A 15,039-nucleotide genomic window follows, 5' to 3' on the forward strand; every position below is an offset into this window, starting at 1 on the left:
TAAGTCCCTGAAAAGCTGAATGATATGGTGGAGGGACTTGCTTTGGTGTCTATCAGTTGTTGATCCCAAAGCATATAAGATAAACGCCTAGAAAGATATTTTGCTTTTTTTTACATATTTAAATATCAATGGAATATACTGACGTTAATTTTGATATTGTAGATTCAGCCCAGAGTGACAATGAACAAATTGCCTCTTCAAGCAAATATCTATCCAGTGACTACAATGACTTATATCCAGGATGATGCCATTCGTTTGACTCTACATTCTGCTCAGTCTCTAGGTGTTACAAGCTTGAAAAGTGGTAAGTACAGTATGGGAAAGGTTTTCAAAGTCTGACCTACATATTAAATCATGTCAAGTATTCAGAGGGTTGTTTCACAGATTACTATGCTCTGTCATATCTCTTCCTTGAGAATGTAAAGAAAAAGGAAGCATTTTTACTACATCTAAAACATGATAGTTTGTGAGAAATATATTAGGAGCATGGGAGTGATCATTCTGAATCAGAATACTGATGTCCCGCTACTCTAGTATCCTATCTCCAACGGTGACGAGCACTAGTTGCTAAGAGGAAGCCATGCAGTAGGCAGATATGAGATTTACTCCCAGGGAAAGTCTCTTCCTAACTCCCATTAGTTAGAGGTTGTTTTATGTCCTAAGGAGATGGGATTATGTCTAATCCATTGCTTTTGTTTTGTTTTGTTTTTTAATGTTTACTTTTATAATTCTGGATAGTCTTGTTTAATTTCTAAAAGTGTTTTTTTTGAATCCTGCTAAGCTTCTGGCTTCAGTGATACCTTATTGTAGTGAGTTACACCATCTAATTTTGTGTTGTGTGAAAAAGTATGTTCTTTAATCAGTTTTTAATTTTCTACCTTTTGATTTCATTGAAAAATTCCCTTATTCTTGCATTGTAAGAGAAAGTGAATAGAAGTTTCCTATCTACCAACCCAGTTCATAAAACTAGTTTGTATTGTTTACTTTTATGCATAAAAAGCGTTCATGAATAACTACTGTTGAAGCATATGAAGTGGTGCTGAAAGATGTGTGTACAGTACTCTAGGTGCAATCTCAGTAGATCTTTATGTACTATCTTTTTTCTTTTTTCCTTTATTGATAGTTATCTAGTGCTCTGTCTGCTTTCTCAGTGTGACACAAAATAGCTTAATCTCCTGAGGACTGAAAAGCTTTAGTCTAAATAAAGTATTTGGGCTTAATGTAGGGGTATGGGGTGAAATATACGGGTCAGGCTAGACAATCTGGTTAGAAAGAAGAAATATTGGAGGTGCACTACGTTAAAGGGAATAGGCCAATGACATCACGCTCACATGAGATCTCTCATGCAACCCCTGGGCACAAGCTTTTCAAGTCAGTTTAGCAGGCTGTTTCCAGAGACATATCTCATAAGTGTAAATGCACAGAGGCAACTCTTGAAGAACAAGAGTTATTCGTAAGTAACCTCTTTTCCTGTAAAATTTCAGCTTTCACGTACCCTTGTTGTAGGGCTAGAGCTGTTCAAATAGAAATTTCTGGAATTTCTTTTATAATAGGGAAAGTATTTTTCATTCTCCTGCAGCTCAAACATCTTAAAAACTTTTGTCTAAAATTGGGGGGGAAAACAGTCTTATCCAGAGACCAGTGCTTGAAAATTTTAGCCTGATAGGTAAAAATTTGAAAATATTATAAGCAACCAAAGCCAGGGCAATATGAAAATGCTGATTCAACCCTCCCAGTACCATAGATATCACAAACTCTCCAACTGTAAGAAATATTGTCTGGATTATTTTTACCATTGCTGTTTGCAGTTCATGTGGTTAATAAAAGCAGCACAAACTACTATCATCAACATAACCTCAATATTTATTTTTCAGGACAGTTAGAAGTCATCATGGACCGTCGACTTATGCAGGATGACAACCGTGGCCTTGGACAGGGTCTCCAAGATAACAAGATCACAGCTAATCTGTTCCGACTTCTGCTGGAGAGAAGAAATGGAGTAGATGAGGTAGGAATAATTACATGGGTTTGTCTGCTGTATTTTCAATAAAACCGAAGATACAAATATTTGATACTTCTGTACAGATATATTTAAGCAAAAGTACCTGATGTGTAGGTATCTGACCTATCTAAATTGTCTCTCTTTATGTAAGCCAGGAAGATATGAGAATGTTGTATGCAATAATAGTATTGGTCAGTTTGATTCACTCTTCCTTTTACAAATATTTACCCTTGTATGTCCCCTCTTATTCCCTCAGGGTTTTTTTTCTCTTCTCTCCTTTGTTTTTCCATCACTGTGGGGAAGAAGGTTTGGGAAGGAGTATCATATTGCAAAAGTAGAGACTGATGAGAGAAGCTACAAAACTGAGTGGATTTAAAATCAGAAGGCAGTTTATAAAGATGAGGAATTGTGTATGAACTTGTAATATACAAAGGAGCTGGAATTAATTTTTTTGATATGGGTGATAGCAACCACTGCAGTGATGAGGATACTTACAATATACCACTTAAAGTTAAATTCCAGTGTTCATTTGATTCATAGATTATTTTTTTTAATGCCAAAAGCTATTGTGATCCTCTAGTCGACATCCTCCTTTATATAACAGGCCATAAAATTTTACTCCATAATTCCCGCATTAAGCCCATAACATCTTGTTGAGCAGGAACATATATTTTAGAAAGATATCTGTTCTTGATTTAAAGACTTCAGAGAGTGGAGAATCGCTTGCATCCCTTGGTAAGTTGTTCCAAGTATTAACTTCAGTGTTAAAAAAATAAAATTGTGCCTTATTTCCATTGTTAATTTTCTAGCTCCAACGTCCAGCCATCGAATCTTATCTCTTTGTCAGATAGTTTAGAGAGGCATCTACCATCAGAAATCTTCTCCTCGCATAGGTACTTATGGACTGTGATATAGTCACCTCTTCAGCTTCTCTGATAAGCTAAATAGGTGATCTTCTTAAGTCTGTAACATAAAAGTTGAGACTTTTTGCACAAACACTCGACATATTTAAATTAAATGCAACACTAAGGCTTTTAAAACTAAAGATCGGTAGTGCAAAAAGTAAGATTCCCATAACTTGAATCCAGCCACATTTCAAATACTATATGTTTGTAATCAGTTTTCACAGGTAAGCTGGAAAAACCTCATTTTGACTTCACAAAAACAAAAGTGAAAACTAGGGTTGAGATTTTCAGAGCACTGCAGGGGACTTAGCCACACATCTTCCAGTTTCAAAGGAAGACGTGTAAATCACCTTTACTGCTTTGAAAATCTCATCCTCAGGCTGTAACACATTCACCTGCTTGTAAAATGTTTCATAAATGTATCGAAGTGGATGTATTCGCCTTACCTGGACTGTTTCCCGATGACATTGTGACATTCACATCAGTCGCTCAAATATTTGGTGTTACCTGTTAATCTGCTTCCAAATAAAAAGGCTATCACCTATTGATTGTCTGCTAGCACCGTTACATAAGAAAGGAGATTCTTGAACTTATATCTATAGATAAAATAAAAATGTAGAATTACATTTGTATAAACGTAAATCACAGATCTACAAATGTAGAATTATATCAATAGATATAATCAAAAAGGTAAGTTGATGGTAAGTGCATTAAAGATGTAACTTAGGAAGCTGGAAAGTATTTCAGGGATCTCTCTGTGTGATGTCACATACTTAATGCATCCCAGTCCATTAAACATCTCACCACATTCTTCAAAAGTTAATTTTAAATTTTTAATTTTTCTCATGCCACACATCAATCTTTTTGTGGGAAATTGCTTTGCAAATTTATTGAGAACCAAAAAAGAACTGTATCACAGGGCTTTGTCCTCCAGCTATATGTTTATTAATATATTTTGCTTGAATATATTTTATATTTCCTTGCAATTTGTGTTGAGAGTAACCTACTTAATTTCTTTTATTGCATGCATGACACTGCACTCCTTGTGCTGGAAATCTTTGTGTGATGATTGCCTCTGCGTTTCTTACAAATATATATGGTCTCTGCTGTTTGTTTACTTTTTTATGCCTTGGTATGTATTTTTAATGAGACGAACATCAATTCTTTCACTAATTTCAATTTTTCATAATATAACTTTGCTTTGACTTGTTTATCAGTTATACCACAAATAATTTGGTCTTTAATTGCTTCATCTAGTTAACAGTTCAGATTGATATGATTTAGGTCTGATACATAGCTCTTTAACATAAGGCTCAATGACACACCTGGCAACTGCTTCCTAGTAAAGAAAATGTGCCTACATAAGTGACATTTTTGCATGGCTCATAGTATTCTTGAAATTTTGGTTAGCTGTTTAGTCATTTTTTTGCTTCTACTGGATTGCATTATAGATCTCCAAAGCCTCTGGGGCTGCCACTTGTAGCATTGTGAAGAAATTTCACCATCTCCAGTTTCTCTGCAATACCACCTGCTTCCAGGAAAATTTGGAAGTTCTGCTACCGCCTCCAATTCTCTTCCATTTTGCTTTTCAGACTGAGGGATACAAGTGTCTTCGTTTGCTCTTTTTTCTGGTCAAAGATTCAGTTTTCTTCTGATACTACGTAATAGATGTGACTGGTCAGAGTGTGATCTTTATTTCCTGGCTCCAGTCACATGACACAAGTCAAGGATATGAAAGGTTAATACCTGTTTTGCATAGCAGGGAGCAGCATCCACTCAAAAATCATTAGTTATTAAACCTTTCTCTTATTTCTACACTACTCTAGCATTACTGAAGTACACCTGTCTTTACAGCAAACTACTCCCACCTTCTTTAAGACCGTATGAAGTTGCCAGAAAAAATACTCACAATCAGAACCATTGTGTAGGTCAGATTGGCAAGAGTGTGGGGGGTTTCATATGTAAAAACATTGCCATACTGTGAGAATTAGCATAGATAGCTATCTATTTGTATAATAGTTTCTCTTGTTAAGACCCTGCTGTGACGATTGGACCAAAATTAGATAACCTTACACAACAATGGTGTAGAATGATAGGCAATGACACTTGTATATAGATTTACATATAGATTTGAGTACTTCAGTAACTCTGCCAGAGGTTAGGGACCTACTATTGGAGTGGCTGGGTGAGGTTCTATGGGCCTGCAATCTGCAGGAAACCAGACTAGATGATCATGATGGTCCCTTCTGGCCTTAAACTCTGTCTATCATGAACCCATATATACAAAAATACATAGGATCTTAGAAGTATAAACTTTAAAGTCTCTTTATCCAGAAGTTCTTCATCAGAATGTTTCCTTCCTAAATGCAAGGCCCAATGAGTATACGAGATGATATGGTTGGCTGGAAGCATAAAAAGTTGAGGTTGTTTAGGTGTACATGTACAGTCTCAATGAACTCTCTTAGCCAGGAACATCTGCGCTCATGTGTCCAGATGTACACTGATCACCCAGGATACATATCCATCCAGCAGTCATCTAGCGGAACAACACTGATAGCAGTAAGTAGTTGTTCTTGAGTATACCAGCCATATGCATCACCAAGTATCTCTTTGCTGCTCTAGGGACCCTGATCTATGAGGTGAGGAACATATGACGCAATCAAATTGAAAAAGGAAAATGGAGGGAAAGAGAAAGTTAGGCAAAAAATTCAAGAAATCTGTATAAAGAAAGGTGGTATACAGGTACTGCACTAGGCAGCAGCTGACATGCACATAACAGTACCAACGAAAGGGCAGTGGAAGGAGCTGGAGTTGGACTAAGTGAGGAAGTAAGAACATTCACTGTACCATAAACAGGTTGAGGTGACTGGACTCATGCTTACTCTCTTCCTTCACTACAATCTTCATGCATGGGAGGAAGGCAGATTTTAATGAGGCTTACTGCAGGCTGAGTGGCATGTGTCATTGCAGAACCTATAGCTCACTGAGTTTGACCAGTGGCAGTCCTCCTAGCCAGGAGTGTGCATCATTTGTCAGAAGGCTGCACTATAGTGGCTGAGTGGTTTTGCTGGTCCTTGGGACACTTTCCTACAATCAGGCACCTTCTTAGGTTTTAAATCTTATAATAAGATGAGTATATTCTATTACTGCAACCTAATAATTTTTATGACTGTTCAGTTTAACATGAGCTTGTTTTAAAATCATTGTCAGGTGCAAGCTATCAGCTCATTTTATAGAAAATGAAAGGGAAGAGAATAAAGAAAATCTGGTGATAAAATATACTGATGGGCCATTTTAAAGTATTTGTGACTACAGTGTTACCATACTCCACTTTCTTTGTGTGCAATAGTGAATTATATTTTAATTTGCTCCTGACAGCCTTTCTAGTCATACTTGTCATCCTGCTAAATATTTTCTTATTGCCATTTCTTTGAATTATTTTATATTAGCAGTATTTGAGGCAGATATTTATCAACTTTGAGTGGTACTTTGGGTCTTAATTGACTAATTAAACTTTTCAAAAATGAATTTAGATTAAAATGGCTATCAAATGAAAAATCAAGAAGTTGCCATAATAAACTTTACCTAGTATAATCATGGAAATGTATAAAAGGGGGCAAATCCACTCTTACACTTTTGTATTCAAAGAGCCTAAATGCAATAGCACACATGAAATGGTCTGCAAAATTTCATATGTGGGACTCTGTTGTTAAATCCATGAATGAAGCCATTAAGGCTATGTCTACACTGCAGACTTCTTGCAGTGACAGGTAGATTATGTGCAGCTACACACTGCAGGCTGCATCCACATTCTGGTGTGTAGCTACATGGGGCAGTGAAAGGCTTTGGCAAGGGTGAGACCGTAGCAGGGAAAGGCTCCAGCACCCAGGAGCTGCTGGAGTTTTCCAGGACACTCTTACTTTGTCATGGAGAGAATCTGAATGCAGCAGTCATTTGAAACTTTTTGATGAGTTTTCTCCCATCCCAACAACTCTTGTCAACAGCCGGCCACCCCACTGTTTTACGCCTCAATGTAAGCCTCATAGACTCGTGGACTGTAAGGTCTGAAGGGATGATCATGGTAATCTAGTTTGACTTGCATGTTGCAGGCCACAAAACCTTGCCCACCTACTCCTGTAATAGACCCATAACTTGTGGCTGAGTTACTGAAGTCCTCAAATCATGATTTAGAGTCTTCAAGTTACAGAGAATGCACCATTTACACTAGTTTAAACCTGCAAATGACCTGTGCCCCATGCTGCAGAGGAAGGCAAAAAAAACCTCAGGGTCTCTGCCAGCCTGACCCTGGGGAAAACTCCTTCCCAACCCTGAGCTTTTCATCAAGACGCAACTGCCAGACATCAGGAAAGAATTGTGTAGTAACTCAGAGCTCTCCCCATCTAGTGTCCCATCACTAGCCATTGGGGATATTTGCTACTAGCTGTCGCAGATAGGCTGTATAACATTGTAGACAGTCTCAGCATACCATCCGCTCCATTTTCCCTATTAGTCGATGTTTTCACACCTTTTGTAAAGGTTTTTGAAATCCTCTGCAGAGTATTAGTATTTACTAATAAATATTCCCACGTCACCACTTGGAAAGTTATTTTAAAAATTGAGTGGAAGAAGGTAGAGGTGGTGCTCAATTCTTTAAAATCCTGTCCACATCCCAATGACAAAGCTTTTAGCTTTTCCTCTCCCCATGTATCAAACTGCTGTGATCCCTCCTTCCTCCAACTTCAGTTGCTAAATTCCCAGACAAATTGGCATTTCTGTAACTGCATGAGGTAAAAAGAAATGTTTATTAAAATCTGGAATTTCATTGATTTTAATAGTATGGAACTGATCAAATAAAACTTTGATTTGAATCTCTTCCATTTATTTCATACTTCTGTGTGGTTTTCAACCTACTATCAAATGCAAATTTAGATCGAGTGTAGCCCTGGATATTGTGCTTTCAGCCATTTGACTGTGAATGCTCTTGCATAAGGGAGGTTGTATTTAAACACAAAAAGCAATAATTTTTGTTTTAAATAAATGACTTAAGCTTATATATATACACATATACATATATAAATATACATATAAACACACACACACACCCCTCCTAAAAAAATGGAAAGCAGAAATAGTTCGACCCACATTTTTCCAACCTCTTGCTCATGGCATCTTTCCTTCTGCCTTTAAATTAAAAAAAAAGAAAAATATTGTCCCAGTTTTCTTCACTTGTACTTATATGCTTTCTCCTTAAAAGCGGGTTTCCAGGGAGCTGTAACAGCCAGTGCAAATGTATACGTCTTTAGACGCATATCGGGATCCTTGGTACTGCTTTGGCAGCTCCTTTTAAACATTGCAACTGCTATGCTATAGATCTTGGAGCATTTGATAGTGGCTGCTGCCATAGCCTAAAACACAACTGGTGGATATACTTGTTAGACCAAAACAAAGATGGCACTAGCTGATGTTGCTTCCAGAACCCTTAATTCTGAGCGGAAGGCAAATAAAAATGGAGAAGTAGGACATGAGAATTCTATGAGGAATTAGATGGGATGGGAGAGATTATGCAGAAAAAGAACAGGGAAATGTTCAGAAGGCAAGACTAACTGTGACTGACTATTCAGCCATTGACTAGTTATGGGGGTAATAATCGTAAATTGTCATTAGTCATGTAATGCTTTCTTAACCAATAGTATTGTTTGGTCATTACAGGATGTAGTGTATATTTCCTTACTTCTAGCAGCATGTTGTATATTCATCAATTATTCAAAAACACGTATTTACTCCTAAATAATGGCATTATGCAGGGGAAAGGTTTAAATGGGGGATAAGGAGTGTTAACAAAAGGAAGAATCTTAAATATAATTTTATAACAATTAACAAGTCATGAATTTTTCAAACTTTAAATAATGAAAAGATTTAATATTTTGGAGTTGAGAGAGATCCTCAGTCTGTCTTGAATAACAGAATTGGCAAGAGTGGAGTTCAACATAATTTATAAAGATGTTTAGAATGATAGGATAACTTTCACAATCAAGAGATACGTCTGTTAGTCTGTAAGGTGCCACAGGACTCTTTGCTGCTTTTACAGATCCAGACTAACACGGCTACCCCTCTGATTCAAGAGATATTTATCTTATCATAGTATTGTGCTGGTGGTATAAGACAAGAAGTAAATAAATGTTTCAAATACCTTTTCAGTTTGACAGAATTCATTATTTTAGTTTTATGTTGGTGTCTTATGAAACATATGTTGGAGATAATTCCGGAGCACTCTGTGATAAGCAACACCATAAACATTGCCTGCATGTGTTTATAAATTTAGGAGATCCTAGATCAGGGATTTTAAGTGTGGTGAAATATTTAGGTGAAAACTAAGCTTGTGCTGGGAGGTATTTAGTTGAATATCTAGAGCTGTTTGCTATTATACTAAATGTTTAAGTATAGAACTGAGTACTTAGATTAGTTTTAAAAAGTCCTACTTGTGATTGAAAACATTTTTAGAAAAATTGTTTCAAATACAGACAGTAGTACTGTATGAAAGAACCGTGCAGAACTATTCAGTGGAGTTGCTGCATTTTTCGAGTATGTGTCCCTGTGGGGGCTCCACCACAGAATGTGCATGTGCCTGTGCACTCTTAACTGGAGTTTGTAAAGCAGCGATTGTGGACCCACACCTGCACAGAAAAGCTCTTTGTGCTCCTCTACAAGAGCATATAGTGGGGTGTGGACCAGCCATCCTGTGGTTCGAGATATCGCATTTGATGTCAACTGTTTTACAGCTTCTTTCCCTTTACATTTCTCTTTGTCAAGCTAAATAGATTGAGCTCCTTGAGGCATGTTTATTAGGCATGTTTTCTAATCCTTCAGTCATTCTTGTGGCTCTTCTCTGAACCCTCACTAATTTATCAACAAGGTTCTTGAACTGTGGGCACCAGAACTGGACACGCTATTCCAGCAGTGATCACATCGTGCCAAATACAGAGATAAAGTAACCTCTCTACGCTATTTGAGATTCCCCTGTTTATGCATTCCAGGATCACATTAGCTCTTTTGGCCATAACATCATGCTGAGAGCTCATGTTCAGCTGATTATCCACCATGACCTCAAATTTTTTTCAGTCACTGCATCCTAGAATAGAATCTCCCATTCTGTAAATTTGGCCTATACGCTTTCTTCCCAGATGTATACGTTTACCTTTAACCGTATTTAAAATGCATATTGCATCTAGTTTATCAAGCAATTCAGAATCAGTGTCCTCTTCATTGTTTACCACTCCCCTAATTTTTGTCATTTGCAAACTTTAATCTATGATGATTTTGTTCTCTTCCGGGTCATTGATAAAGATGCTAGTTTAGCTCCAAGTACCAATCACAACAGGACCCTACTGAAGACAGACCAGTTCAATAATGATTCTCTCTGTATAGTTACATTTTGAGACCTATCAGTTAGCCAGTTTTTAATCCATTTAATGTATGCCATGTTAATGTTATATTCTGATTTTTTAATCCAAGTGCTGTGCCGGACCAAGTCAGACACTTTCCAGAAGTCTGTTTATTACATTAATGCTAATACCTTTATCAACCAAACTTGTGATCTCACTGAAAAAAAGATATCAAGTTAGTTTGACAGGATCTATTTCCCATAAACTCATGTTGATTTGTGTCAGTTACATTATCCTCCTTTAGTTCTTTATTAATTGAGTCCTGTATCAGCTATTCCATTATCTTGTCTGGGATTGATGTCAGGCTGACAGGCCTATAATTACCTGGGTCATTCCGCTCCCTTTTTAAAAATTGGCACAACATTAGCTTTCTTCCAGTCTTCTGAAACTTTCCCAGTGCTCCAAAACTTATTGAGAATCAGCAAGCTCCTCAGCCAGTCTTTTGAAACTCTTTGGATGCAAGTTATCTGGATCTGTTTATTTTAAAATTTCTGACTTTAGTAGCTTCTGTTCAACATCCTCCAGAGACACTAGTGGAATGGAAAGAACGTCGTTATCGCCATATGATGAGACTGTATCATCTTTTTTTTCCTCCCCAAATACAAAACAGAAATATTTATTGAACACCTTTTCTGTATTATTATTATTGATAATTCTACCATTTCCATTTAGTAATGGACCAATACCATTGTCAGAATTCTTTTTTGTTCCTAGTGTGTTTTAAAAACTCTACTACTGTCCATAACTCTGCTTGCCATACATTTTTCTCCTTTTGTGTCCCTTATCAATTTTCTGCAGTTGCTAACTTCTGACTTATTCATTAATGTTAACTTTCTCTTTCTTCCATTTGTTATATATTATTTATATATTTTATATTTTAAAGCTGCCTTCACTTGCTTTCTAAACAGTTTGGTTTTTTTAACCAGCACAGCCTTCTTCCTCATTTGTGGGATTGAGGCTTTGGGGGCATTTAGTAAGGTGTTAAGTGAGTCCCAATAATAGTTCAAGTTTTTCTGATTAAATTATTTTCCACAGCTTATTTGGCTCATACTTGTTTTCAGCTTTGTGAAATTGGCCCTATTAAAGCAGCAAGTGTATACATTACTTTTAGTCCTGTGGTCAGTTCTTTATCTTTTGGAACAAGGTCTAATATAGAATTCCTCCATGCTGGCTGCAACATATTTTGAGTTAGGAAATTCTCATCTATAATGTTTACAAATTTGAAGCATGTTTGAAACTGGAAGTATGCAATCAGGCAGCAGAGACCAAAAATTCCATATACTCTACAGAAAAGTACTGTGTTAAATGTAAACTACTTTTAATTAAAAAAAAAGGGAAAGTTTAAAAAAAAATGATAAGGTAAGTAAACTGTCTCTGTGCTTGTTTCATTTAAATTAAGATGGTTAAAAGTAGCATTTTTCTTCTGCATAGTAAAGTTTCCAAGGTGTATTAAGTTCTAAACATTTGAAAGAACAACCATAATGTTTTGTTCAGCGTTATGAGCAACCTCCATTCCCGAGCTTCGTAACTCTGAGCTTCTACTGTAGATTGAATTTATGCTCCTAGATGACCAATTCCAGTTCCTCTTGGTTGTTGGTCAGGCTCTTAGCATTGATGTATAGGTAATTAAAGAATTTCTCCTGTTCATGTCCTTTGATTCCTTGATAAATTTTGTTCTCGATATCTTGATTTTGTGCTGAGTGCTGATATCTTCCCTCTTTTTACCCTCCCCTTATGCTATTAATTTAATGCCCTCCTGACTACTCTAGCCAGCATGTCCTCAAGAAGACTGGTCCCCCTTCTGCTGAAGTGGTGACTGGCCAAACAATATAGCCTCCTCTTCCCTGTAGAAGGTGGACCAATATTTCACAAAACCAGAGCCCTACACCACTTACCTAGCTAGTGATTCACTTCCAGAATCCTCTGTCTTCTTTTGACACGTGCAGCAAATCTTCAGTAAAATATATGAAATAATATACTTGAAATGTTTATACCATTGCCTATAATTAAGATTGAACAACCTGTTTGTAATTTAGATGTATGTTTACTTGTTTAGTTCTCAGCTGAATCACATATCAGATGTTTGCTGTTTGTTGTACCCACACACAAAAAAATAATTAAAAAATGTGTTGTGCTGCTAACCAAGAGGAGGAAAAGCAACACTCATTTCTTCCTTCAAAAGTTAGCATGTATCTTATCTGTTGAGAACTAATCAAATATACAAAACATTTGCATTTAAATTGTAAAGCAATTCTGTAGCTTGCTTTAATTTTAATTTGCTGGCACAATTAATTATTTGTATTACAGTAAATGATCAGGACTCCACTGAGATTAATGCTGTACAATTTAATCCTTGCTCCACAGTTTACAGTCTAGGTGTATGACAAGACAGAGTAGGTAGATGAAATAGACAAGTGGGGTGGCAAGACGAGATAACAGTAAATAGTACATTTTCCTATGAGACCATAGTCTTTTTGCTAACTGTATAGCCATTATCATCTGGAGTGTTTTGTAGGCATTACAGCACTGGTAAGTCTTAAGGAGGTACTTGAAGGAGGATGAAGAGACTTTTACAGATTTTACAGGAGGTTTGATGGTTGGCATTGAAGAAAAGCACAGAAGTGTTAACGATACCTCCTTTGCAAAGCTTTTTGAGAAAGCTACGGAGTATCCGTATAAGAGCTATATATTATTATTATTATTCTTTGAGTGCTTGCGTTCCATTTTAGATGTGTACACACCAGTGCACTGAAGCTGGAGAACTTTTCCCCATAGTGGTACTTGTTGGGGCAGTACATGCTGCTAGCTGAAAGTATAAAGTGTTAGAGCCGTCCCAATCCTCCTCAGTTCCTTCTCACACCCATGGTTGGTAGTCGGAGTGTATGTGGCTTCTTATGGTCTTTCCCATATTTCCCTTTAAGAAAACTTTCTAGAGATCTTTTATTGTAAGTAGTTTAGTATAGTTGTAGTTTAGATAGTGGTACTTGTTTTTGGCTCAGTTCCCAGGCATGTCCAAGTCCCCAAGATTTAAGTACTGTTCTGGCTATAACAAATTTAGGCCAGTCAGTGATCCTCACTCCCAATGATAAGTGTTTGAGAGAAGGACACATCAGGTATAATAACTGCCCTATTTGTAAGGTGTTTAAAACGAGGAGTAGGACGTTGAGGGAAGTTCAACTTCAAGACATCCTGGTCAAAGCAGCTTTTGTGCTCTCATTTGGAACCCAGGTGCTCAATATGCAGGGATTTGGACTCAACTCCATCTTCGAGTGCACCACCAGACTTGGAAGAGAGTTGAAGAGAGCTGGCGAGACGACACCACTCTCCACCTGTAGTGCCATGCAGGAGGCAGAAGTCCAGCCCTTTGACCTCTTCTGTCTGGAAGAAGCCCTCTTCTTCTTTGAGGGCTAAGTCCTCAACACACTCACATAAAATGACCAGTACCGAAGTTAGTTATAGTTAAGATAACTCCTGCAAGGTGCTTCCCAGTGCCGCATTCTAGCAATGTAGAGTTATAGACTCTGGCATCTTACGTTGTACTGCCCACCCACTTTTTAACATGGACGTAGTTCGGGGGCGCGGAGTGGCAGTACCTGTGCTTTGTGGCAGGGGAGCTGATAAGGTGATCAGCTCCCCCACTGTGAAGTGCAGCCCCTGCCGGCAGTTCCAGCCTCTTTCCAGTGGGGGGACTGAAGAGGACCTTAGTCCCCCTTGTCTTGAGGCCCGGACCCTCTCCGTGGCCTGCCCCTCTTCTCTTTCCCTCCAAGACCCTATCCCCTGGCGTGGCCAGAAGTCAGAGCTGAGCTGTAATAAGAGCCTCCCAGGGATTCAGGACCGCTGTGGGGAGCCCTGGACCCTCTACCTGCCCTGGCCAGTGCACCATGGTGGGTGGAGCCGAGGGCTGCTCTTGGGCAGGGGTCTCCCCATAGCAGCCTGGGCTCCCTGAGTGGCTCTTAGCATGGCCTGGCTCCAAGTTCTGGGCTGGCCTGGGGGTGGTGCCTCCTGGAGGGGGGAAGAAGAGAAGGAGCAGGGACATGGACATGGGAAAAGAGGAAGAACAGAGATGAGGCCACGGTTTCAGCAGTGTTGCCTGTGACATTAGCTTCTTGAAAGGTTTGGACAGACCTTGCCTCCTATTAGGGATCCCACACCATCCTGCGATCTGAGTTTGGTTCTTTCCATTTTAACATGGCCACCATTCGAACCTATAGCTACACCCCCCTCTCATCTCTCAATGAAGGTAGCATTCCTAATGGCCATTATTTTGGCCAGGAGGTAGCAGAACTTCAGGCCTTGGTAGCTGACCCTCCTTAGATATTGTTTTATAAAGGTAACATTAGTTGGCATCCACACCCCAAAATTTCTTACTAAAGTGGTGTCAGATTTTCATCTAAATCATTCTACATACTTACTAACTTTTTTCCAAAACCTCACACCAACAGAGATAGGGAAAACCTTCATACTTTGGGCATTCATAAGATTTGGCCTTTTATCTGAACAGAATTAAAGAGTTTTTATGGCATCTCCACCCTAAACTCTTGTTCATGTCCTTTGCTGACAGGATGAAAGAGCATCCTGTCTCTTGACAAATGATTTCTTCCTGGATCTCCTCTTGTATTCATCAGTGCTACGATAATGCTCCGTGACCTCAAAGAGTTTTAGCACACTATGAGAGCATAAGCAGCATCAG

The 15,039-nt window shown here is 38.2% G+C and overlaps 1 protein-coding gene across 2 annotated transcripts in view; it reads left to right on the top strand.

Annotated features, from left to right (window-relative positions):
• The window catches only part of MAN2A1 (mannosidase alpha class 2A member 1), a 207,821-nt gene that overhangs the window by 177,119 nt on the left and 15,663 nt on the right, over positions 1 to 15,039 (top strand). For both annotated transcript variants that reach the window (XM_073344670.2, XM_073344671.1), the window contains 2 exons: positions 163 to 304; positions 1,875 to 2,008. In XM_073344670.2, the coding sequence (XP_073200771.1) occupies positions 163 to 304; positions 1,875 to 2,008 (276 nt within the window). The remainder of the gene's footprint in view (positions 1 to 162; positions 305 to 1,874; positions 2,009 to 15,039) is intronic.

Source organism: Lepidochelys kempii, chromosome 5 (assembly GCF_965140285.1).
Source record: "Lepidochelys kempii isolate rLepKem1 chromosome 5, rLepKem1.hap1, whole genome shotgun sequence".
Classification (NCBI taxonomy): Eukaryota; Metazoa; Chordata; order Testudines; family Cheloniidae; genus Lepidochelys; species Lepidochelys kempii.